Below are 26,745 nucleotides of genomic sequence, written 5' to 3'. Positions count from 1 at the left end.
AGGAGTAACTAACAGAGTTCAGAGGTTGAGTAACTTATGCAGAAATGAGAGGTCAGGGGTAACAGATCAGAGGTCAGGAGTAACACACAGATCAGAGGTCAGGAGTAACACAGAGATCAGGAGTAACACAGAGATCAGGAGTAACACAGAGATCAGAGGTCAGGAGTAACACAGAGATCAGAGGTCAGGAGAAACTAACCGAGATAAAAGGTCACATTTAACACAGTTCAGGGATCAACAGTACCTAATGCAGAGCTCATAGGTCAGGAGTAACGCAGAGTTCAGGAGTAATTAGTAGAGAATACAGAGGTAAGGAATAACTAACGTAGAGTTCAGAGGTCAGGAGGACGTAACTCAGTTCAGGGTTTATGAGTAACTAACGCAGGGGTCAGGAGTAGGTAATGCAGTTAAAGGGTCAGGCATAAGTAATATAAAGTTCAGGGGGCAGGACTAAAGTAAGTAATGCAGAATTCAGAGGTCAGAAGTTGGGGCAGCACGGTGGCTAAATGGTTAGCCCTTCCCCCTGGCAGTACTTGGGGTTGTTGATTCGAATCCCAGCCATGGCACCTCCTGCCTGGAGTTTGCATGTTCTCCCTGTGCCTGCGTGGGTTTCCTCTGAGTTCTCCGGTTTCCTCCCACACGCCAAAGACATGCTGGGAGGTGAATTGGCTCCTGTCTAAATTGTCCTAGTATGTGTATGTATGAATGTGAGTTAGGGACCTTAGATTGTACGCTCCTCGGGGGCGGGGACTGATGTGAATGTACAATATGTATGTGTGTGTAAAAGTGCTAGATAAGTGCCTGAAATAAAAAATAAGAAGTAATACAGAGTTTAGGCGTCAGGAGTAATTCAGAGATCAGGAGTTATTGACACAGAGTTCAGGAGTAAGTGATGCCAAGTTCAGAGGTCAGGAGTAGGTAATGCACAGGTCACAAGCAGGTAACAGAGTTCAGAGGTCACGACCAGGTAACGTAGAGGTCAGAGGTCACGAGCAGGTAAAGCACAGCTTAGAGGTCACGAGCAGGTTATGCACAGCTCATGAGAAGGTAACGTAGTTCAGAGGTCACGAGCAGGTAATGTAGAGGTCAGAAGTCACGAGCAGGTAATGTAGAGGTCAGAGGTCACGAGCAGGTAATGTAGAGGTCAGAGGTCACGAGCAGGTAACGCAGAGGTCAGGAGCAGGTTATGCACAGCACATGAGAAGGTAACGCAGTTCAGAGGTCAACAATCAGATGCCCGGTGCAGAGATCAGGATCTGTGCCCCGCCCCCAGCCTCCCCCACACTTCCTCTCCGGGGTCTGTAGATTTCTCCTCTCCCTTTATATATCTGCTGGGCGCCAGCATGTGACGTCCGGCTGGGCGGAGCTCAGGAGGCGGGGTTGCCGCTGCTGTTGGGAGGAATTCTGATGAGAGAGGAACCACTGGGAGACAGGCGCTATCCCTCCCACCGCCCCGCCCCCTCACCGCCATCCATGAGTCTCCCCTCCCCCTCAGTGTACACACTGCCTGGTCACCATGGTGACGGGGGCCGGACGAGGGCGGGGACATTTGTAACCAGGTTCCTTCCCTCCCACCGCCCTTCTTTCAGGTCGCCTCTCCTTCCGCATTCCACCACGCCCACCCGGCGGATCCAGGCAGCGGCCATTGGATCGAAGGAGGGAGGAGGGGCGGGGCCGGTGCAGGAAGTGCGTCTGGAGCAGAGGCGGGGCCAGAGGGAGCGCAGTGACACAAGATGGTGGATGAGCTGGAGGAGCTGGAAGATCTGGTCCATGTCACTGTGGGCGACCTACCGAGCCGGGGCTACGGGGTGATGGAGGAGATCCGCCGCCAGGGCAAGCTGTGTGACGTCACCCTCAAGGTGGGTGACGCCCCCTACTGGGGAGACCACTCACTGCTGGAGACTGCACGTGACCCCTCCCCCATCTATACTGACTCCTCCCCCAACTATAATGACCACCCAAATATACTGACCTCCCCTCCCCCCACTACACCGACTCCTCCCCCAACCATATATATCACCCCTCTATACTGACCCCTCCCCCAACTCTACTGACCACCCCACTATACTGACCCCTTCCCCAACTATACTGACCCCTCCCCCAACTATACTGACCCCTCCCCCAACTATACTGACCCCTCCTCCAACTATACTGACCCCTCCCCTAACTATACTTACCACCCCACTATACTGACCCCTTCCCCAACTATACTGACCCCTCCTCCAACTATACTGACCCCTCCCCCAACTATACTGACCACCCCACTATACTGACCCCTCCCCCAACTATACTGACCACCCCACTATACTGACCCCTTCCCCAACTATACTGACCCCTCCCCCAACTATACTGACCACCCCACTATACTGACCCCCCTCCCCCAACTATACTGACCACCCCACTATACTTACCCCCCTCCCCCAACTATACTGACCACCCCACTATACTGATCCCCTCCCCCAACTATACTGATCCCCTCCCCCAACTATACTGACACCTCACTATACTGATCCCCTCCCCCAACTATACTGATCCCTCCCCCAACTATACTGACCCCTCCCCCAACTATACTGACCCCCCACTATACTGACCCCTCCCCCAACTATACTGACCCCTCCCCCAACTATACTGACCCCTCCCCCAACTATACTGACCCCTCCCCCAACTATACTGACCCCCCACTATACTGACCCCTCCTCCCCCAGCTATACAGACCACAACACTATACTGATCCCCTCCCCCAACTATACTGATCCCTGCCCCAACTATACTGACCCCTCCTCCCCCAGCTATACAGACCACCCCACTGTACTGATCCCCTCCCCCATCTATACTGACCACCCCCCACTATACGGATCCCCCCCCCCCGGGTCTGGTGTCAGTTAGGTTTATTCCATGTCCTGGGCGGGGGTTGGGGTGTATTGTATGGAGATAAGTCATCAGGTCACATGACTCCCTGTCCTCACATCACCCCGAGGTCCTCGTGCTCCGGGGATAATGGTGGAGCTCCGCCTAGGGGTGGAGTTCTGTCGGCTCTCTGGGAGATTTCCAGATGGGATGTGATATTTTCTCCCGACACAGCCCAGCCCTTCCCCCATCTCAGTGCCGCTGATCTCCTCCAACCTCTTTCTGCCACTTCCTGCACTCACTGCAGCGCTGACGGCCCATCAGGGGAGTGTGTGACAACACGGAGCGAAGATTGGGGAACAGGTGTCACCCTGTAATAGGAAGAGTCTTCATGGCAGGATCACCAGAAATACAAATCACCCCATTTCCTGGCTGCTCACTCCTTTCCTCCCCGCCTGCTGGGCGCCCCCCCTTTTCCTCCCCGCCTGCTGGGCGCCCCCCTATTCCTCCCCGCCTGCTGAGCGCCCCCCCTTTTCTCCCCGCCTGCTGGGCGCCCCCCCTTTTCCTCCCCGCCTGCTGGGCGCCCCCCCTTTTCCTCCCCGCCTGCTGGGCGCCCCCCTTTTCCTCCCCGCCTGCTGGGCGCCCCCCCTTTTCCTCCCCGCCTGCTGGGCGCCCCCCCTTTTCCTCCCCGCCTGCTGGGCGCCCCCCCTTTCCTCCCCGCCTGCTGGGCGCCCCCCCTTTTCCTCTCCGCCTGCTGGGCGCCCCCCCTTTTCCTCTCCGCCTGCTGGGCGCCCCCCCTTTTCCTCCCCGCCTGCTGAGCGCCCCCCCTTTTCCTCCCCGCCTGCTGGGCGCCCCCCTTTTCCTCCTATCCTGCCAACCTGGCACCCCCTTTTCCTCTCCGCCTGCCAGGCACCCCCTTTTCCTCCCTCCCCCACTTGCGGGGCGCCCCCTTTTTCCTTTCTTTCTGCATGCCGGTTGCCCCCTTTTCCTCCCCGCCTGGCTGGCGCCCCCTTTTCCTCCCTTCCCACCTCTGGCCCCTTTATCTTTCCAGCTCCCTGGGGCCCCCTTTTCCTCCCCGCCTGCCTGTCGAGTGCCCCTTTTTTCCCCAGACTATCGTGTGCCCCCCCACACCGCTCCGAGGTTGGCAGTGTTACATTGCTCCCGGCTGCGCTCCCCGGTTCCTCTGTATAATGAGCCCCCAGAAATCCCGCCGCCATCAGAAATGTGTCCAGATGGGGGCGGAGCTCCGGGCCCCTCCACCCGCAGAGATCCGACTCTACATGATCCGTGTTCTGTGGATCCGATACATTGTGACCTCTATACAACATTGCTCCGTCCCCATTGGCTGAGCTGTTCTCTGTCCGGCTGGATGGGCAGCGGATGGTCATAGGGGCTCCGTAGGGGTCCGCTGCCCCCCTCTCCCCCCCCCCCCCCTCCAGGCTTTGTACATTGCGGAGCCCCTCACAGTGCGGAGGAAGGGGCCGGAGAGAGGAGCCGGTGTCGAGTAAATGAGCTTCAGGTCTGTGGTGTGATTTATCCGCTTAGTGAGAGATCAGCAACAAATCCCGTCTGTGAGCACCTGGGGCCGTCTGCCCGCTCCCTGCACCCTCCCCCATCGCTGACCGCAGGGCCAGCCTCACCGGAACCGCAGGGCCAGCCTCACCGGAACCGCAGGGCCAGCTTCACCGCAGAGCCAGCTTCACCGGAACCGCAGAGCCAGCTTCACCGGAACCGCAGGGCCAGCTTCACTGCAGAGCCAGCTTCACCGGAACCGCAGGGCCAGCTTCACTGCAGAGCCAGCCTCACTGGAACCGCAGAGCCAGCCTCACTGGAACCGCAGAGCCAGCCTCACTGGAACCGCAGAGCCAGCCTCACTGGAACCGCAGAGCCAGCCTCACTGGAACCGCAGAGCCAGCCTCACTGGAACCGCAGAGCCAGCCTCACTGGAACCGCAGAGCCAGCCTCACTGGAACCGCAGAGCCAGCCTCACTGGAACCGCAGAGCCAGCCTCACTGGAACCGCAGAGCCAGCCTCACTGGAACCGCAGAGCCAGCCTCACTGGAACCGCAGAGCCAGCCTCACTGGAACCGCAGAGCCAGCCTCACTGGAACCGCAGAGCCAGCCTCACTGGAACCGCAGAGCCAGCCTCACTGGAACCGCAGAGCCAGCCTCACTGGAACCGCAGAGCCAGCCTCACTGGAACCGCAGAGCCAGCCTCACTGGAACCGCAGAGCCAGCCTCACTGGAACCGCAGAGCCAGCCTCACTGGAACCGCAGAGCCAGCCTCACTGGAACCGCAGAGCCAGCCTCACTGGAACCGCAGAGCCAGCCTCACTGGAACCGCAGAGCCAGCCTCACTGGAACCGCAGAGCCAGCCTCACTGGAACCGCAGAGCCAGCCTCACTGGAACCGCAGAGCCAGCCTCACTGGAACCGCAGAGCCAGCCTCACTGGAACCGCAGAGCCAGCCTCACTGGAACCGCAGAGCCAGCCTCACTGGAACCGCAGAGCCAGCCTCACCGGAACCGCAGAGCCAGCTTCACCGGAACCGCAGGGCCAGCTTCACCGCAGAGCCATTTTCACTGCAGAGCCAGCCTCACCGGAACCGCAGAGCCAGCCTCACCGGAACCTCAGAGCCAGCTTCACCGCAGAGCCAGCCTCACCGGAACCGCTTCACCCAAACCCCAGAATCGGCTTCAGTGCAGAGCCAGCGTCACCGGAACCGCAGAGCAGATACTTCCCGATCACTGACCGCAGAGCCAGCTTCACTCACATACGCCTCTCTACAGTGCCAGCTTCTCCCACACCCCTCCCTGAGTGCCAGCTTCACGGAGACCCACCTCTCCGTAGAGCCAGCTACACCCAGACGCACCTCCCGTATTACTGACCTCTGTATCGGCTTCACCCGCACACACCTCTCTGCTCTGCTGGGGGAAATACGGGAGCTCCATGTTATTTTAAAGTTTAATCTGCTGGTATTTGACCTTTTGTGGTCCCCCCCCCCCCCCCATCCCCCCCATCAGCATGCTAAGGACGTTTTATGCCTATTTTAGAACCAAAGACATAATCACTGGGTCCCTGTGCTTCTCTATCCAGGCAGATCATGGCTGGTGGGAGGGGCCGGCAGGGGGCTGTACGTAGCTTCCTGAAAACATCACAGCATCCTGCCTCCGTACTCCTCTCAAGCCCTGATGCAAGAAGTGGGCTGGCTCTTGGGAGGAGTTATGGAGGCCTCGGTGACATTCGCATGACTGATGGAACTGAATGAAAGGGGCGGGGACAGTCCGGCTGGGGAGGAAAGAGCTAGATGATGCTGGATGTGAGCTCTGTCTGGCTTGCCGCAGCTTCTGATGCACATTGTGAGAATATAACATAATGGTTTCACCCGTCTATAAATATCGCCCTCCCAGTCTGTGTCGCAGCCGACGTAACGCCGGCTCTCAGAGCGGCACAAAGCAGATTATTGGTTAATTCCTCGTGATTAATTGGCACCCGGTGTATGATTAGCTCGGTGTGCGATCGGCTCGGTGTGCGGCTCGGTGTGAGTGGCTCGGTGTGCGATTGGCTCGGTGCGCGCGGCTCGGTGTGCGCGCAGCTCGGTGCGATTTGCTCGGTGTGCGCGTGGCTCGGTGCGATTTGCTCGGTGTGCGTGGTTCGGTGTGCGCGCGGCTCGGTGCGAGCAGGGGCACCACACTGACGTCTCGCACACCATTAACCCTTTAATGGACTCCCTCCCTCTCCAGGATTTTCCATTGACGGCTCCGGCTTGTGTGGTATTAATGGAGGGGGAGGAGCTCTGCCCCGAGCCGTGCCGGAGTCTGTGCCATTCACTGCCATTGACTTACAGCCAGGCTGTCCTTGTCGGGGGTGACTGAGAACAGTCCTCACCAATCACATTGTCCCCCTCCAGTCCCGTCAAAACGTAACCCCAAAGTGTTGTGATCGAATTCTGGGATCTTTAACATTCGTTCTCCTTCTTACAGGTGGGGGAGCACAAGTTCAGCGCCCATCGGATCGTGCTGGCGGCCTCCATCCCCTATTTCCACGCCATGTTCACCAATGACATGATGGAGTGTAAGCAGGACGAGATAGTGATGCAGGGGATGGACCCCAGGTGAGTACAAACCCCAACTGCCAACCCGCAAAGTGACAGTCACCACAAAGAGATACTTTAATGTCTGATCGATGTTTATAAACAATGTTACTTTGTATCTCTCTATCTCCCGTCTGATCGATGTTTATAAACAATGTTACTTTGTATCTCCATCTCCCCTCTGATCGATATTTATAAACCGTGTTACTTTGTATCGCCCGTCTGATCGATGTTTATAAACAATGTTACTTTGTATCTCTCTATCTTCCGTCTGATCGATGTTTATAAACAATGTTACTTTGTATCTCTCCATCTCCCGTCTGATCGATGTTTATAAACAATGTTACTTTGTATCTCTCCATCTCCCATCTGATCGATGTTTATAAACAATGTTACTTTGTATTTCTATCTCCCGTCTGATCGATGTTTATAAACAATGTTACTTTGTATCTCTCTCTCTCCCGTCTGATCGATGTTTATAAACAATGTTACTTTGTATCTCTCCATCTCCCGTCTGATCGATGTTTATAAACAATGTTACTTTGTATCTCTCCATCTCCCGTCTGATCGATGTTTATAAACAATGTTACTTTGTATCTCTCCATCTCCCGTCTGATCGATGTTTATAAACGATGTTACTTTGTATCTCTCCATCTCCCGTCTGATCGATGTTTATAAACAATGTTACTTTGTATCTCTCCATCTCCCGTCTGATCGATGTTTATAAACGATGTTACTTTGTATCTCTCCATCTCCCGTCTGATCGATGTTTATAAACAATGTTACTTTGTATCTCTCCATCTCCCATCTGATCGATATTTATAAACAATGTTACTTTGTATCGCCCGTCTGATCGATGTTTATAAACAGTGTTACTTTGTATCTCCCGTCTGATCGATGTTTATAAACAATGTTACTTTGTATCTCTCTCTCTCCCGTCTGATCGATGTTTATAAACAATGTTACTTTGTATCTCTCTATCTCCCGTCTGATCGATGTTTATAAACAATGTTACTTTGTATCTCCCGTCTGATCGATGTTTATAAACAATGTTACTTTGTATATATCTTGTCTGAACATAGTATACAAACACTGTGTCAGATGGTCCTAAGCTTTCACAGCGGCAGTATTTACACAGCAACTCCGACTTTCATTTAATTATTGAGAACTCCCAGCAAGTATGAAGGGGGAGCAGCAGAGGGGTGGAAGGACGGGATGCACTGCACACTCCCTGAAGTCTTTTGAACCCTTGTAGCACATCCCATGTCCACAGATGTTCCCACCACCCATATGCATATATGCAGAAGCTGTGCAGGCGGGCCTTGAAGCCGAGCTCCTCCCAAAAGGGGAAGCTCTGCTTGTGTGCATCCTCCACTACCACATTTTGGCACTTTTTGGTTTTGACTGGTACCCCCTCCCTCCTTGACCCCCTAACCCCCCCCTCCCCCAAGTCTTCAGGTTCCAGAAGACTATGGGACCAGTCACAAGGCGTAGCGAGACTCACGCATGCGCAGTAGGAAACATGCTGTGAAGTCGCAAGGCTTCACTTCCAGCATCCCTTACTTGCAATGACGGGAACCCGGAACCTAGTGTTCCTCTCCAGCCTGGCTTGGTGTTCCTCTCCAGCCTGGCTTGGTGTTCCTCTCCAGCCTGGCTTGGTGTTCCTCTCCAGCCTGGCTTGGTGTTCCTCTCCAGCTTTGCTTGGTGTTCCTCTCCAGCCTGGTCCGGTGTTCCTCTCCAGCTTTGCTTGGTGTTCCTCTCCAGCCTGGCCCGGTGTTCTTCTCCAGCCTGGCCCGGTGTTCTTCTCCAGCCTGGCCCGGTGTTCTTCTCCAGCCTGGCCCGGTGTTCTTCTCCAGCCTGGCCCGGTGTTCTTCTCCAGCCTGGCCCGGTGTTCCTCTCCAGCCCGCCTTGGTGTTCCTCTCCAGCCCGCCTTGGTGTTCCTCTCCAGCCCGCCTTGGTGTTCCTCTCTAGCCCGCCTTGGTGTTCCTCTCCAGCCCGCCTTGGTGTTCCTCTCCAGCCCGCCTTGGTGTTCCTCTCCAGCCCGCCTTGGTGTTCCTCTCCAGCCCGCCTTGGTGTTCCTCTCCAGCCCGCCTTGGTGTTCCTCTCCAGCCCGCCTTGGTGTTCCTCTCCAGCCCGCCTTGGTGTTCCTCTCCAGCCCGCCTTGGTGTTCCTCTCCAGCCCGCCTTGGTGTTCCTCTCCAGCCCGCCTTGGTGTTCCTCTCCAGCCCGCCTTGGTGTTCCTCTCCAGCCCGCCTTGGTGTTCCTCTCCAGCCCGCCTTGGTGTTCCTCTTCAGCCCGGCTTGGTGTTCCTCTCCAGCCCGGCCTGGTGTTCCTCTCCACCTGACTTGTGCGGCGTGTGAGAGGCCTGCTCATTGGAGCATTTAAAAAACTGATGTGTTCTGATCCATTTCCCGTATATCCAAAACTAAAAAAATGTTTTGCTTTTAGTTATACTTTGAGTAACCTAATGAACGTATCAAAAGAAAACGGAACAGGGTGCGCCATCTGAGTGCAGACAGTCTACACTTAGATGGTAGCGCCCTCTTCTGTTTCCTTTAACAGGAGGATGAGGTGGATCTGTCCTTCCCTTCCTGGGTGAAGGTCCGCTTTATTCTTTAAGCTGCCGGAGAACAGAGTTAACTGACCGTTTGGTGTTAGGATGGTGGAATCAGCAAATTCCACCATCCTAACACCAAGCGGTCAGTTGATTCCAGCAGTTTAAAGGTTAAAGTGGCCAAGGTTAAAGAATACCAGGCCAGGCCGCCCTGAGCACCACCCTCATGCGCATCAGGCTCCAGCACGAGCCTGGTGCGCATGAGGGTGGTGCTCAGGGCAGCCTGGCTTGGTGTTCCTCTCCAGCCTGGCCCGGTGTTCTTCTCCAGCCTGGCCCGGTGTTCTTCTCCAGCCTGGCCCGGTGTTCTTCTCCAGCCTGGCCCGGTGTTCTTCTCCAGCCTGGCCCGGTGTTCTTCTCCAGCCTGGCCCGGTGTTCTTCTCCAGCCTGGCCCGGTGTTCTTCTCCAGCCTGGCTTGGTGTTCTTCTCCAGCCTGTCCCGGTGTTCCTCTCCAGCCTGTCCCGGTGTTCCTCTCCAGCCTGGCCCGGTGTTCCTCTCCAGCCTGGCCCGGTGTTCTTCTCCATTCTGGCCCGGTGTTCCTCTCCAGCCTGGCCTGGTGTTCTTCTCCACCTGACTTGTGCGGCGTGTGAGAGGCCTGCTCATTGGAGCATTTAAAAAACTGATGTGTTCTGATCCATTTCCCGTATATCCAAAACTAAAAAAATGTTTTGCTTTTAGTTATACTTTGAGTAACCTAATGAACGTATCAAAAGAAAACGGAACAGGGTGCGCCATCTGAGTGCAGACAGTCTACACTTAGATGGTAGCGCCCTCTTCTGTTTCCTTTAACAGGAGGATGAGGTGGAGCTGTCCTTCCCTTCCTGGGTGAAGGTCCGCTTTATTCTTTAAGCTGCCGGAGAACAGAGTCAACTGACCGTTTGGTGTTAGGATGGTGGAATCAGCAAATTCCACCATCCTAACACCAAGCGGTCAGTTGACTCCAGCAGTTTAAAGGTTAAAGTGGCCAAGGTTAAAGAATACCAGGCCAGGCTGCCCTGAGCACCACCCTCATGCGCATCAGGCTCCAGCACGAGCCTGGTGCGCATGAGGGTGGTGCTCAGGGCAGCCTGGCCTGGTGGTCTTCTCCAGCCTGCCTTGATGGTCTTCTCCAGCCTGCCTTGATATTCTTCTCCAGCCTGGCCTGGTGTTCTTCTCCAGCCTGGCCTGGTGTTCTTCTCCAGCCTGGCCTGGTGTTCCTCTCCAGCCTGGCCTTGTGTTCCTCTCCAGCCTGGCCCGGTGTTCCTCTCCAGCCTGGCCCGGTGTTCCTCTCCAGCCTGGCCCGGTGTTCCACTCCAGCCTGGTCCGGTGTTCCTCTCCAGCCTGGTCCGGTGTTCCTCTCCAGCCTGGTCCGGTGTTCCTCTCCAGCCTGGCCCGGTGTTCCTCTCCAGCCTGGCCCGGTGTTCCTCTCCAGCCTGGCCCGGTGTTCCTCTCCAGCCTGGCCCGGTGTTCCTCTCCAGCCTGGCCCGGTGTTCCTCTCCAGCCTGGCCCGGTGTTCCTCTCCAGCCTGGCCCGGTGTTCCTCTCCAGCCTGGCCCGGTGTTCCTCTCCAGCCTGGCCCGGTGTTCCTCTCCAGCCTGGCCCGGTGTTCCTCTCCAGCCTGGCCCGGTGTTCCTCTCCAGCCTGGCCCGGTGTTCCTCTCCAGCCTGGCCCGGTGTTCCTCTCCAGCCTGGCCCGGTGTTCCTCTCCAGCCTGGCCCGGTGTTCCTCTCCAGCCTGGCCCGGTGTTCCTCTCCAGCCTGGCCCGGTGTTCCTCTCCAGCCTGGCCCGGTGTTCCTCTCCAGCCTGGCCCGGTGTTCCTCTCCAGCCTGGCCCGGTGTTCCTCTCCAGCCTGGTCCGGTGTTCTTCTCCAGCCTGGTCCGGTGTTCCTCTCCAGCCTGCCTTGGTGTTCCTCTCCAGCCTGGTCCGGTGTTCCTCTCCAGCCTGGTCCGGTGTTCCTCTCCAGCCTGCCTTGGTGTTCCTCTCCAGCCTGCCTTGGTGTTCCTCTCCAGCCTGGCCCGGTGTTCCTCTCCAGCCTGGCCCGGTGTTCCTCTCCAGCCTGGCCCGGTGTTCCTCTCCAGCCTGGCCCGGTGTTCCTCTCCAGCCTGGCCCGGTGTTCCTCTCCAGCCTGGCCCGGTGTTCCTCTCCAGCCTGGCCCGGTGTTCCTCTCCAGCCTGGCCCGGTGTTCCTCTCCAGCCTGGCCCGGTGTTCCTCTCCAGCCTGGCCCGGTGTTCCTCTCCAGCCTGGTCCGGTGTTCCTCTCCAGCCTGCCTTGGTGTTCCTCTCCAGCCTGGTCCGGTGTTCCTCTCCAGCCTGGTCCGGTGTTCCTCTCCAGCCTGCCTTGGTGTTCCTCTCCAGCCTGCCTTGGTGTTCCTCTCCAGCCTGGCCCGGTGTTCCTCTCCAGCCTGCCTTGGTGTTCCTCTCCAGCCTGCCTTGGTGTTCCTCTCCAGCCTGCCTTGGTGTTCCTCTCCAGCCTGCCTTGGTGTTCCTCTCCAGCCTGGCCCGGTGTTCCTCTCCAGCCTGGCCCGGTGTTCCTCTCCAGCCTGGCCCGGTGTTCCTCTCCAGCCTGGCCCGGTGTTCCTCTCCAGCCTGGCCCGGTGTTCCTCTCCACCTGACTTGTGCGGCGTGTGATCACATGATCGTGTCTTGGTTTTCTAGTTCTATCAGCCAGCTTGCATGTAAAGGTTTGGGAACTCGACCTTCTGACCCATGGCAGTATTTTTAATGGTGAAGTCAATAAATGTGTATTTGGAATCCACCATGATGACCCCTTTCCTCTCCTCTATTTGCAGCGCTCTGGAAGCTCTGATAAACTTTGCATACAACGGGCACCTGGCCATAGACCAGCAGAACGTTCAGTCTCTCCTGATGGGAGCCAGCTTCCTGCAGCTGCAGAATATAAAGGACGCCTGCTGCTCCTTCTTGAAGGAGAGGTGAGTCTCGTTGAGCGGGTTCTTCATGATCACGTCAGGACTGGCATAACCAGTAGGTATATTGAGCTCTGTATGATCCTGCCTGGGTGGCTGCCAGTCCCGAGGGCGTGCACCATCCATGTGGGAGAACAGGACATCCTTCTGTCTAAGGATCTGTACGTAGCCATCAGATTCCAGGAAGAGGGTATGGATGGTAACCTCATTATAGGACAGTAAAGTGAATCGAAATGAGGTGGGCCAAAAGGAACCAAAAAGCCTCCAATGAACCCGTAAGGAGCACAGCTGAGATTTAAAAAAAAAAAAAACAGATGGTATCTGTAAGTCTTCTTTCAGCAAGCCCAAAAACACCAAGTTTATTTCTTGTACCGTTCAGCCATGACATCATGACCACTGACAGATGAAGAACATTGATTATCTCATGGGTGGGACATATTAGGCAGCAAGTGAACATGTTGTCCCTGAGGTTGGTGTGATGAAAGCAGAAAAAGTGGAGAAAAGTGTAACGGTTTGAGGGACTTTGGCAAGGGACAAATTGTAATGTCTAGCCGACTGGGTCAGAGCAACTCCAAAACTGCAGCTCTTGTGGGATGTTCCTGGTCTGCAGTGGTCATGACCACCCAAAAGTGGTCCAAGGAAGAAAAACTGGCCAACTGGGGACAGGGTCATGGGCAGCCAAGGCTCATTGATGGAGGTGAGGAAGGATGGCTCCTTGCTGGAAGGGGGGAGGGAAGGCTCATTGCTGGAGGGGGGGAGGGAAGGCTCATTGCTGGAGGGGGGGAGGGAAGGCTCATTGCTGGAGGTGGTGGAGGGAAGGCTCATTGCTGGAGGTGGTGGAGGGAAGGCTCATTGCTGGAGGTGGTGGAGGGAAGGCTCATTGCTGGAGGTGGTGGAGGGAAGGCTCATTGCTGGAGGTGGTGGAGGGAAGGCTCATTGCTGGAGGTGGTGGAGGGAAGGCTCATTGCTGGAGGTGGTGGAGGGAAGGCTCATTGCTGGAGGTGGGGGAGGGAAGGCTCATTGCCGGAGGTGGGGGAGGGAAGGCTCATTGCCGGAGGTGGTGGAGGGAAGGCTCATTGCCGGAGGTGGTGGAGGGAAGGCTCATTGCCGGAGGTGGGGGAGGGAAGGCTCATTGCCGGAGGTGGGGGAGGGAAGGCTCATTGCCGGAGGTGGGGGAGGGAAGGCTCATTGCCGGAGGTGGGGGAGGGAAGGCTCATTGCCGGAGGTGGGGGAGGGAAGGCTCATTGCCGGAGGTGGGGGAGGGAAGGCTCATTGCCGGAGGTGGGGGAGGGAAGGCTCATTGCCGGAGGTGGGGGAGGGAAGGCTCATTGCCGGAGGTGGGGGAGGGAGGGCTCATTGCCGGAGGTGGGGGAGGGAGGGCTCATTGCCGGAGGTGGGGGAGGGAGGGCTCATTGCCGGAGGTGGGGGAGGGAGGGCTCATTGCCGGAGGTGGGGGAGGGAAGGCTCATTGCCGGAGGTGGGGGAGGGAAGGCTCATTGCCGGAGGTGGGGGAGGGAAGGCTCATTGCCGGAGGTGGGGGAGGGAAGGCTCATTGCCGGAGTTGGGGGAGGGAGGGCTCATTGCCGGAGGTGGGGGAGGGAGGGCTCATTGCCGGAGGTGGGGGAGGGAGGGCTCATTGCCGGAGGTGGGGGAGGGAGGGCTCATTGCCGGAGGTGGGGGAGGGAGGGCTCATTGCCGGAGGTGGGGGAGGGGAGGGCTCATTGCCGGAGGTGGGGGAGGGAGGGCTCATTGCCGGAGGTGGGGGAGGGAGGGCTCATTGCCGGAGGTGGGGGAGGGAGGGCTCTTTGGTGGAGGTGGCGAGGGAAGGCTCTTTGGTGGAGGTGGCGAGGGAAGGCTCTTTGGTGGAGGTGGCGAGGGAAGGCTCATTGGTGGAGGTGGGGAGGGAAGGCTCATTGGTGGAGGTGGGGAGGGAAGGCTGACCCATGTTTTCCAATCCTGTAGAAGAGCTACTGGAGCTCAAAATGCTGAATAGGTGAAGCTGGTTCTGATAGAAATGTCAGAGCTCACAGAGCATCGCAGTTTGTTGTGTATGGGGGGCCGTGTAGCTACAGACCAATCAGGGTGCCCATACTGACCCGTGTCCACAGCCAAGAGCACCTACAATGGACACGTGAGCATCAGAACTGGAGCACGGAGCCATGGAAGAAGGTGACCTGGTCTGATGAATGACATTTTCTTTTCCATAAAGTTGATGGCCAGGATGCAGTATGGGAAGAAGACAAGCCGGCGGAGGCAGTGTGATGCTTCGGGAAATGTTCTGCTGGGAACCTTGGCTCCCGCCAATCATGTGGATGTTACTTGACACATCCCACCTACCTAAAAACATTGTTGGTGACCAAGTACACCCCTTCATGGAAACGGTACTCTCTGATGGCAGTGGCAGGATAATGTGCCCTACTACACTGAACAAAATGGTTGAAGAATGGTTTGGAACACAATGAGATTGAGGTGTTGACTTGGCCTCCAGGTTCTGTAGATCATGGGTGGCACTGCAGGGCACAGGTGGGTGGCACTGATGGGCATTGGTGGGTGGCACTGCTGGGCGGCGCTGATGGGTATAGGTGGGCGGCACTGAAGAGCACAGATGGGTGGCACTGATGGGCGTCATTGATGGGTACAGGTGGGAACCACAGCTGGGCACTGATCATCATTGTCGATTCCATCATGTGACGTGGCCTACCACTTGGTGGCTGAGTGACTGTTGTTCCCAGTTGCTTCCACTTTGTTATAATCCCACTAACAGTTGAGCGTGGAATATTTAGTAGCCAGGAAATGTCACGGATGGACTTATTGCCCAGGTGGCCACCTATCACGGGACCACGCTTGGAGTCACTGAGCTCCTGAGAGCGACCCATTCTTTCACCAATGTTTGTAGAAGCCGTCTGCATGCCTAGGGGCTTGATTGTATACACCTGTGTCCATGAAGCGGATTGGAGGACCTGAATCACATGATATGGAGGGCGGGGCCAATACTTTGGCAATATAGAGTATGACTACCGGCCCATTGACTGACCGTGATAATGGTGGTGTAGCTCTTAGTCCACCCATGACTACTGGTCCATTGGCTGACCGTGATAATGGTGGTGTAGCTCTTAGTCCACCCATGACTACTGGTCCATTGGCTGACCGTGATAATGGTGGTGTAGCTCTTAGTCCACCCATGACTACTGGTCCATTGACTGACCGTGATAATGGTGGTGTAGTTCTTAGTCCACCCATGACTACTGGCCCATTGGCTGACCGTGATAATGGTGGTGTAGCTCTTAGTCCACCCATGACTACTGGTCCACTGACTGACCATGATAATGGTGGTGTAGCTCTTAGTCCACCCATGACTACTGGCCCATTGGCTGACCATGATAATAATGGTGGTGTAGCTCTTAGTCCACCCATGACTACTGGTCCATTGGCTGACCATGATAATAATGGTGGTGTAGCTCTTAGTCCACCCATGACTACTGGTCCATTGGCTGACCATGATAATGGTGGTGTAGCTCTTAGTCCACCCATGACTACTGGCCCATTGGCTGACCGTGATAATGGTGGTGTAGCTCTTAGTCCACCCATGACTACTGGTCCACTGACTGACCATGATAATGGTGGTGTAGCTCTTAGTCCACCCTTGACTACTGACCCGTTGACTGACCATGATAATGGTGGTGTAGCTCTTAGTCCACCCATGACTACTGGCCCATTGGCTGACCGTGATAATGGTGGTGTAGCTCTTAGTCCACCCATGACTACTGGTCCATTGACTGACCGTGATAATGGTGGTGTAGCTCTTAGTCCACCCATGACTACTGGTCCATTGACTGACCGTGATAATGGTGGTGTAGCTCTTAGTCCACCCATGACTACTGGTCCGTTGACTGACCGTGATAATGGTGGTGTAGTTCTTAGTCCACCCATAACTACTGGTCCATTGGCTGACCATGATAATGGGGGTGTAGTTCTTAGTCCACCCATGACTACTGGTCTATTGACTGACCTTGATAATGGTGGTGTAGCTCTTAGTCCACCCATGACTACTGGTCCATTGACTGACTTTGATAATGATGGTGTAGCTCTTAGTCCACCCATAACTACTGGTCCACTGGCTGACCGTGATAATGGTGTAGCTCTTAGTCCACCCATGACTACTGGTCCATTGGCTGACCATGATAATGGTGGTGTAGCTCTTAGTCCACCCATGACTACTGGTCCACTGGCTGACCGTGATAATGGTGTAGCTCTTAGTCCACCCATGACTACTGGTCCATTGGCTGACCATGATAATGGTGGTGTAGCTCTTAGTCCACCCATGACTACTGGTCCATTGACTGACCTTGATAATGGTGGTGTAGCTCTTAGTCCACCCATGACTACTGGCCCATTGACTGACCATGATAATGGGGGTGTAGCTCTTAGTCCACCCATAACTACTGGTCCGTTGACTGACCGTGATAATGGTGGTGTAGCTCTTAGTCCACCAATGACTACTGGTCCATTGGCTGACCATGATAATGGTGGTGTAGCTCTTAGTCCACCCATGACTACTGGTCCATTGGCTGACCATGATAATGGTGGTGTAGCTCTTAGTCCACCCATGACTACTGGCCCATTGACTGACCATGATAATGGTGGTGTAGCTCTGGGCCTTTTCGGGTTCTTGGAATCATTGCGTGTCTTCTTCTCTTTAGGTTGCACCCAAAGAATTGTCTGGGAGTGCGGCAGTTTGCGGAGACCATGATGTGCGCGGTGCTGTACGACGCTGCCAACCGATTCATCCACGAGCACTTTGTGGAGGTGTCCATGTCGGAGGAGTTCCTGGCACTGCCCTTTGATGAGGTCCTGGAGCTGGTCTCCCGGGATGAGCTGAATGTGAAGGTGGAGGAGCAGGTAGGTGTCTAAGGAGAACGAGGACGGGTTTATCGTCTTGTCCGGTTACATTGGTCCCAACGTATTCTGACAGCAAGCAGGATTTTTAAAAACGCTGCAATTTAGTAACTTCGACAGGTCTTAGCCCTCCCCTAGTCTGTGATTGGACAGCAAAAGGAGAAGCAGCAGACTGATAAGCTCACCTGTCCCTGTCACTCTGCTCTCTCCTCCTATCAGCATGCCCCTTGTTGGCACATGAGTTCAGCAGCACGACTACCTCATTGCTGCTCCCTCCCCTAGTCTGAGCTCTGCTGTACGGGGAGGCTGACACCAGGGCACACTCAGGTTCTGTTTGGATTTAGAACAATCTATTGGCTGACGTACGAATGGTCACAGATCCGCTGTAACGTGCGTCTTTTATATCTGCTTTGTGGGAATGTTCACAACCGTTGTCAATAAAGCTATGAATGACGGCGTCCTCTTGCGTCTCGCGGCAGGTGTTCGAAGCCGCCTTGGCGTGGATTCGCTACGACCGGGAGCAGCGAGAAGTCCTTCTCCCGGAACTGCTGACTAAAGTCCGCCTGCCGCTCTGCCGCCCCCAGTTCCTCACCGACCGCGTGCAGCAGGACGATCTGGTGCGCTGCTGTCACAAATGCCGGTAAGTGGGGGAGGGGGTTTGTAGTCCCGGTGGCATTGTTTGATTGAGCTGGGTGGCACTGGATTTCTGGCAGGATAAACATTTTTTTTTTGTATTTTGTTTTTTTGGGGTTTTTTTGCATTTATTTACCAGAAAACATTCTACGGAGTAATTGCTATTGTTGGTGTCTCTATACTCCTTAACCCCTCCCCCTCCAGAGGATTTCCCCCCCCCCCCCCCCCCCCATTTCCTGACCAGGCCATTTTTTTTTTTGCGCTATGACGATGCGTCACTTTAGCTGACAATTGCACGGTCATGCAACCAAATGAAATTTACATCCTTTTTTTTTTATCCCACGAATTGAGCTTTCTTTCGGTGGTATTTGATCGCCTCTGCGTTTTTTTGGGGTTTTTCTTGCGCTATGAAAAAAAAGGAAAAAAAAAAGACCGTCAATTTTGAGAAAAAAACAATATATTTAATCGTCTCTGAATTTTTTTATTTTATGTACTATAAAAAAAAATCGACGATTTTGAGCAAAAAAAACAATATTTTGGATTTTTGGGGGATTTTTTGCTATTATCCCCTTACCCTCCTGAGGATTCCCCCCCCCCCCCTCCACCTTCCAGGCCATTTTTTTTAGATTATGGCGCTGCGTCACTTTAACTGACAATTGCGCGATCATGCAACACCGCACCCAGATGAAATTTAAATTCTTTTTTTTTTTTTTTTCCCCACGAATTGAGCTTTCTTTCGGTGGTATTTGATCGCCTCTGCGTTTTTTTTTTTTTGTTTTTTTTTTTGGGGGGGGGGGGGGGTTCGCTATGAAAAAAAAAGGAAAAAAGACTGACAATTTTGAGAAAAAAAACTATATTTTTAACGTTTTTGCTATTAAACGTGTCTAGTAAAAAATTAAAAAATCCAAGTTTCCTCATAAATTTAGGCCAAAATGTATTCTGCGCTATGCAAAAAAAAAAGAAAAAAAACAATTTTTTTAATGTTTTTGCTATTAAACCTGTCCACCAAAAAAATGTAAAAAATCAAATTTCCTAATAAATTTAGACCAAAATGTATTCTGCGCTATGAAAAAAAAAAAAAAGGACCGACAATTTTGAGAAAAAAAACAATATTTTTAACATTTTTGCTAGTAAACCTGTCCAGTAAAAAATGTAAAAAATCTAATTTCCTCATAAATTTCAGCCAAAATGTCTCCCGCTCCGTGTCTTTGCTAAAAAAAAAATCCCGATACGTGTAAATTAATTGGTTTACGTGAAAGTTATAGCGTCAACAAATGGCGGTATATACTGTGATTTTTTTTTTAATTTTTTTTTTTAACATTTTTACTAGTAATGGTGGCGATCAGCGACTTATAGCGGGACTGCGGCGGGCATTCTGACACTGGGGAGGGGGGGACTGACTTGGTGTCACTGACATCCTCAGTGACACCAATGCAGTGATCAGTGCTAATAAAAAGCCCTGACACTGTACTAATGGCATTGGGCAGGAAGGGGTTAACATGAGGGGTGATCAAAGGGTTAACTGTGTGCTTCACTGTAATCACACTGTGTTATGCAGAGCCATACAAAGCAGTGTGCAGGAGCTAACGGGAGGGATCTGTGCTTGCATACAGTTCTCTCCCTCCGTCGGTATTACTCGGCGATCACCGGGTGGCGGCGAGTAATCACCGGCCGGGACCCAGTCATTGACAGCCAAGGCCGCGGGTAGGGCGTGCACGCGACTCGCGCGCGCCCCCTACCCGGAAACGCAGAATCACACACATATATACACACACGTTTGTTCAGGATGGCCGTTCTCAGTTGACCTTTGTGGTGTGTTTTAGGGATCTGGTGGACGAAGCGAAGGATTACCACTTGATGCCGGAGCGCAGACCTCACCTACTAGCGTTCAAAACGCGACCGCGATGCTGCACATCGATCGCCGGTCTGATCTACGCCGTGGGAGGACTGAACTCGGCAGGTACCTTGAATTCCTGAATATTCATTCCAGCGAAGTTCTGCGTTTTCTGAGGTCGCTGGGCTTGGCAGCAGCTGCAGAACGTTTCCTGGCTGAAGCGTCCGGCACAGAAATGGTCGATGGTCTGACCATTGGAGGACGGCGAACATCATCTGGGCCAGGCAGGAAGGAGAACTTACTGATCCAGATATATCTCCTATATGTTCAAAGGGTTGTGAGTTCCTGACCATCGCACCTAATATATGCCCAAAAGTATGTGAACCCCCCCCCCCCCTACAAATGGAGTTCAGGGGTCTCCAGTGCAGAGTAATGTTAATACTACATCATACAAAGACATTGCAGACAATTGTGCTCGTCCATCCTTTTGGTGAAGGCCCTTTTCTCATCCACCAAGACTGTCCCTCCTGTGTACAAAGCCGGCTCCATAAAGACACGGAGGACCAGTCTGGGGTGGAGGAACTCGAGTGTCCCATACAGAGCCCTGACCTCAACCCTACTGAGCACCATTGAGATGAATTGGAATGTCCATTGCTGGACCAGTGTGCTCGTCCTTTGGACCTCTGGTCCCTTGGTCTTCAGATCCTTTGGTCCTCTGGTGTTCAGAACCCTTGGTCTCTAGTCTTCCTGGTCTTGCGATCCCTCGCTCTTCCCGTTCTTGCGATCCCTCGCTCTTCCCGGTCTTGCGATCCCTCGCTCTTCCCGGTCTTGCGATCCCTCGCTCTTCCCGGTCTTGCGATCCCTCGCTCTTCCCGGTCTTGCAATCCCTCGATCTTCCCGGTCTTGCGATCCCTCGCTCTTCCCGGTCTTGCGATCCCTCGCTCTTCCCGGTCTTGCGATCCCTCGCTCTTCCCGGTCTTGCGATCCCTCGCTCTTCCCGGTCTTGCGATCCCTCGCTCTTCCCGGTCTTGCGATCCCCCGCTCTTCCCGGTCTTGCGATCCCCCGCTCTTCCCGGTCTTGCAATCCCCTTTAGTCCCTCACTCTTCCCGGTCGTCCGATCCCTCGCTCTTCCCGATCGTCCGATCCCTCGCTCTTCCCGATCGTCCGATCCCTCGCTCTTCCCGATCGTCCGATCCCTCGCTCTTCCCGATCGTCCGATCCCTCGCTCTTCCCGATCGTCCGATCCCTCGCTCTTCCCGATCGTCTGATCCCCTTTGGTCCCTCGCTCTTCCCGGGCCTTCCGATCCCTCGCTCTTCCCGGTCCTCCGATCCCTCGCTCTTCCCGGTCCTCCGATCCCTCGCTCTTCCCGGTGCTCCGATCCCTCGCTCTTCCCGGTCCTCCGATCCCTCGCTCTTCCCGGTCCTCCGATCCCTCGCTCTTCCCGGTCCTCCGATCCCTCGCTCTTCCCGGTCTTGCGATCCTTCGCTCTTCCTGGTCATCCGATCCCTCGCTCTTCCGATCCCTTTTTGGTCTCCTGATCCCTTTTTTTGGTCTTCTTGGTCTTCCGATTCCTTTTCTTGGTCTTCCGATTCCTTTTTTTGGTCTTCTTGGTCTTCCGATCCCTTTTTTTGGTCTTCTTGGTCTTCCGATCCCTTTTTTTGGACGTCTTGGTCTTCCGATCCCTTTTTTTGGTCTTCTGGTGGGATGGTCGGCAGGGTGTTGTACATAGCTTTTTGGTCTTCTGATCCCTTTTGTTCCCTTTTGGTCTTTCCACCTCTCATCCTCCCGTCCCGCAGCACCTGACCTCACAAATGGGCACAAATCTCCAGAGACACCCTACAAAATTTTGTTCAATGTTTTTCCCAGAAGAGTGGAGGATGTTATGGCTTCAAAGGGGAGCCAGCTAAATTTTTAATCTGACCTCCATCCTTTCCTTATCTTGCACAGTTGTACCGGCTCCTCTCCTGGACTGAAATGGCTTTCTCTGTGAACATCTCACAATGTGCATTAGTAGCTGCAGCAAGACAGAGCTTCGCCTCATTTCCTGGCTGGAGGACGTCCAGCATCATCCAGCTCTTTCCTCCCCAGCTTGACTGACCCTGGCTCAACCCTACTAAGCATCATTGAGATGAATTGGAATGTCCATTGCTGGAACAGTGTGCTCATCCTTTGGACCTCTGGTCCCTTGGTCTTTGGATCCCTTGGTCTTCTGGTGTTCAGATCTCTTGGTCTCTAGTCTTCCTGGTCTTGCGATCCCTCGCTCTTCCTGGTCTTGCGATCCCTTGCTCTTCCTGGTCTTGCGATCCCTCGCTCTTCCTGGTCTTGCGATCCCTCGCTCTTCCTGGTCTTGCGATCCCTCGCTCTTCCTGGTCTTGCGATCCCTCGCTTTTCCTGGTCTTGCGATCCTTCGCTCTTCCTGGTCTTGCGATCCCTCGCTCTTTCTGGTCTTGCGATCCCTCGCTCTTCCTGGTCTTGCGATCCCTCGCTCTTCCTGGTCTTGCGATCCCTCGCTCTTCCTGGTCTTGCGATCCCTCGCTCTTCCTGGTCTTGCGATCCCTCGCTCTTCCTGGTCTTGCGATCCCCCGCTCTTCCTGGTCTTGCGATCCCTCGCTCTTCCTGGTCTTGCGATCCCTCGCTCTTCCCGGTCTTGCGATCCCTCGCTCTTCCTGGTCTTGCGATCCCTCGCTCTTCCTGGTCTTGTGATCCCTCGCTCTTCCTGGTCTTGCGATCTTTGCCTCATTTTCTGGCTGGAGGACTTCCAGCATCATCCAGCTCTTTCCTCGCCAGCTTGACTGTCCCTGGCCCTACCCCTTTCATTCACTGGACTTCAGTTCCTTCAGTATGGGGGGGGGGGCCCCGAATCACATGTGGGTGTTATCATACAAGTACAGCCTGCCTAGGAACACCCACTTCTCCAGACTGACCTCCACCCATCAGGGCACGATGATATTTGCAAAACTTCTCCAGAGTCGCCCACTGCTTGCATCACTGAGGGCTCTTGAGAGGAGCACAGAGGCAGGGTGCTGCGATGTTTTCAGGAAGCCATGTACAACACCCTGCCGGCCCCTCCCTCCAGCCACGATCTGCCTGCATTGCATAGAGAATGACCCAGGATTATGGGGGGATGAGGAGGGACCGGAAAGGGGATCTGCGGTGCTGTTTGAACTGTTTCTCCAGAATGTGAATTCCCTGTTAAATGTTTAAGACGAGTAGCACATTTCTACGCAGGCGATTCTCTGAACGTGGTGGAAGTGTTCGACCCCATCGCCAACCGCTGGGAGAAATGTCAGCCGATGACCACGGCTCGCAGCAGAGTGGGCGTCGCTGTTGTGAACGGGCTTCTGTACGCCATTGGGGGATACGACGGCCAATCACGGCTCAGCACTGTGGAAGTATACAACCCTGAGACGGACACGTGGACCAAAGTGGGAAGCATGAACAGCAAAAGGAGGTGAGAGAGATCCCGTTATTGTATCGTCCTGCAGAGACCATCTCTGTACCAGAGGAGCTTACACTCTAATGTCTCCTCCCCCACAGTCCCATCAGTCTCTGTACCAGAGGAGCTTACGCTCTAATGTCCCCTCCCCCACAGTCCCATCAGTCTCTGTACCAGAGGAGCTTACGCTCTAATGTCCCCTCCCCCCACAGTCACATCAGTCTCTGTACCAGAATAGCTTACACTCTAATGTCCCCTCCCCCACAGTGACATCAGTCTCTGTACCAGAGGAGCTTACACTCTAATGTCTCCTCCCCCACAGTGACATCAGTCTCTGTACCAGAGGAGCTTACACTCTAATGTCTCCTCCCCCACAGTGACATCAGTCTCTGTACCAGAGGAGCTTACACTCTAATGTCCCCTCCCCCACAGTCCCATCAGTCTCTGTACCAGAGGAGCTTACGCTCTAATGTCCCCTCCCCCACAGTCACATCAGTCTCTGTACCAGAATAGCTTACACTCTAATGTCCCCTCCCCCACAGTGACATCAGTCTCTGTACCAGAGGAGCTTACACTCTAATGTCCCCTCCCCCACAGTCACATCAGTCTCTGTACCAGAGGAGCTTACACTCTAATGTCTCCTCCCCCACAGTGACATCAGTCTCTGTACCAGAGGAGCTTACACTCTAATGTCCCCTCCCCCACAGTCCCATCAGTCTCTGTACCAGAGGAGCTTACACTCTAATGTCCCCTCCCCCACAGTCCCATCAGTCTCTGTACCAGAGGAGCTTACACTCTAATGTGCCCTCCCCCCACAGTCCCATCAGTCTGTACAGAGGAGCTTACACTCTAATGTCCCCTCCCCCACAGTCCCATCAGTCTCTGTACTAGAGGAGCTTACACTCTAATGTCCCCTCCCCCACAGTCCCATCAGTCTCTGTACCAGAGGAGCTTACACTCCAATGTCCCCTCCCCCCACAGTCCCATCAGTCTGTACAGAGGAGCTTACACTCTAATGTCCCCTCCCCCACAGTCCCATCAGTCTCTGTACTAGAGGAGCTTACACTCTAATGTCCCCTCCCCCACAGTCACATCAGTCTCTGTACCAGAATAGCTTACACTCTAATGCCCCCTCCCCCACAGTCCCATCAGTCTCTGTACCAGAGGAGCTTACACTCTAATGTCCCCTCCCCCACAGTCCCATCAGTCTCTGTACCAGAGGAGCTTACACTCCAATGTCCCCTCCCCCCACAGTCCCATCAGTCTGTACAGAGGAGCTTACACTCTAATGTCCCCTCCCCCACAGTCCCATCAGTCTCTGTACTAGAGGAGCTTACACTCTAATGTCCCCTCCCCCACAGTCACATCAGTCTCTGTACCAGAATAGCTTACACTCTAATGCCCCCTCCCCCACAGTCCCATCAGTCTCTGTACCAGAGGAGCTTACGCTCTAATGTCCCCTCCCCCACAGTCACATCAGTCTCTGTACCAGAGGAGCTTACGCTCTAATGTCCCCTCCCCCACAGTCACATCAGTCTCTGTACCAGAGGAGCTTACACTCTAATGTCCCCTCCCCCGCAGTCCCATCAGTCTCTGTACCAGAGGAGCTTACACTCTAATGTCCCCTCCCCCGCAGTCCCATCAGTCTCTGTACCAGAGAGCTTACACTCTAATGTCCCCTCCCCCACAGTCACATCAGTCTCTGTACCAGAGGAGCTTACACTCTACTGTCCCCTCCCCCACAGTCACACACTATTATTATTCTACATGATCTGACAGGGTTAAAACTTGCTAGATCTCTGTATCTCTCTATGCAGTACAGGCAGATCATGGCAGGTGGGAGGGTCCTGGCCGGGTGCTGTATTTCTTATCTTCGTCTCTTTTCCTGTCAGTGCGATGGGCACGGTGGTCCTGGACGGACAGATCTATGTGTGCGGGGGCTATGATGGGAACTGCTCCCTGAACTCTGTGGAGACCTACAGTCCAGAGACTGACAAGTAAGACCAATACGAGGAGTCCCGGCGGTAGGATTTCACATTCGGAAAAAGTGACAGTTGTGATTGTAGTAGTAATAGTGACAGTTGTTCCATCCTATGATTGGGTCTCGTCCGCATCACATGACTCTCCAATGTACCGAAAAGATCCGATATGTATACCAAACTAAACGATTACAGGGGCGGGGCTTCCTGACGTGTCACAATATACAGGAACCGTCATCAAAGGCCGTCCTGGAGTCTCTCCAGTGACTGTGCCTAGGCTAAGATGATGTCATCAGTCTGCTGCAGGCAACAGAAGGCATTTCCTCAGTCTCCTCCCCAGTGATCAGACTGTACATTGTAACTTTGTAGAAGGAGGAGGTGGAATTTCCTCAGCCCCCCCTCCCCCAGTGATCAGACTGTACATCGTAACTTTATAGAAGGAGGAGGCGGCATTTCCTCAGCCCCCCCTCCCCCAGTGATCAGACTGTACATTGTAACTTTGTAGAAGGAGGAGGAGGCATTTCCTCAGTCTCCTCCCCCAGTGATCAGACTGTACATTGTAACGTTGTAGAAGGAGGAGGAGGCATTTCCTCAGTCTCCTCCCCCAGTGATCAGACTGTACATTGTAACGTTGTAGAACACTGTATCCTTGCAGCAAATCACAGGGTGATGAGAGGGTTCAGGTAATCTGGGTGTTGTGCTCTTTATTCCAGATGGACGGTGGTGACACCGATGAGCTCCAATCGCAGCGCGGCCGGTGTCACCGTATTTGAGGGTCGGATTTATGTCTCGGGTGGACACGATGGACTACAGATCTTCAACACGGTACGTCCTCATTCCTTCCTTCTATCAATCCCACCATACACATTGTTCCCTGCTGTACAATCCTTCCCGACCACCTACCACAGATCTACTGCAGGAGAGCGCCCCTCCCCCCGCCCTGCCTGCACCGGATCATGTACCTGATCCGCCTCTCCTGGGTAGGGGGCGTGCATGCTCCCTGGCTGTGCTGTCATTCGCTACTGCCGGTCTGTGGGTCCTGGCCAATGACTTGTGTCCGGAGCCCACTGATCGGCTAGGCAAATGACAGAAGAGAGCTCTGTGTTGGTAAACAACACAGAGCTCTCTAACCCCTCCCCCTCCAGAGGATTCTCCCCCACCACCTTCCTGACCAGGCCATTTTTTGCATTACGGCGCTGCGTTCCTGTTACTGACAATTGCGCGGTCATGCCGCGCCCGAAATAAATTTTACGTCCTTTTCTTTTCCCACGAATACAGCTTTCTTTCGGTGGTATTTGATCGCCTCTGCGCTTTTTAAAATTTTTTTTGCGCTATTAAGAAAAAAAAAGACCGACAACTTTGAGGGAAAAAAAAACTATATTTTTGACTTTTTGCTATTAAACACGTCCAGTAAATAAATATAAAAAATCAAATTTCCTCATAAATTTCAGCCAAAATGTCTCCCATCCGTTACTTTGCTACAAAATCCCGAGACGTGGAAATGAATTGGTTTACG

At 54.1% G+C, this 26,745-nt stretch overlaps 1 protein-coding gene across 1 annotated transcript; it reads left to right on the top strand.

The window, feature by feature from the left end:
* Positions 1–1,692: 1,692 nt before the first annotated feature.
* LOC149431489 (kelch-like protein 18) lies at positions 1,693–26,054 on the top strand (the record flags this gene model as incomplete). Its single annotated transcript, XM_089665544.1, has 9 exons — positions 1,693–1,859; positions 6,830–6,960; positions 12,315–12,455; positions 17,150–17,348; positions 17,825–17,985; positions 19,802–19,938; positions 23,043–23,265; positions 25,143–25,247; positions 25,943–26,054. Coding segments are annotated over exons 1-9 (1,335 nt in total), but the record flags the coding sequence as incomplete, so codon positions are not given.
* Positions 26,055–26,745: the final 691 nt, after the last annotated feature.

The sequence above is a fragment of the Staurois parvus genome, unplaced genomic scaffold (genome assembly GCF_062004578.1).
Source record: "Staurois parvus isolate SC_StPar_1 unplaced genomic scaffold, SC_StPar_1.0 ptg002234l, whole genome shotgun sequence".
Classification (NCBI taxonomy): Eukaryota; Metazoa; Chordata; class Amphibia; order Anura; family Ranidae; genus Staurois; species Staurois parvus.
This window is presented reverse-complemented; position numbering and strand designations above follow the sequence as displayed.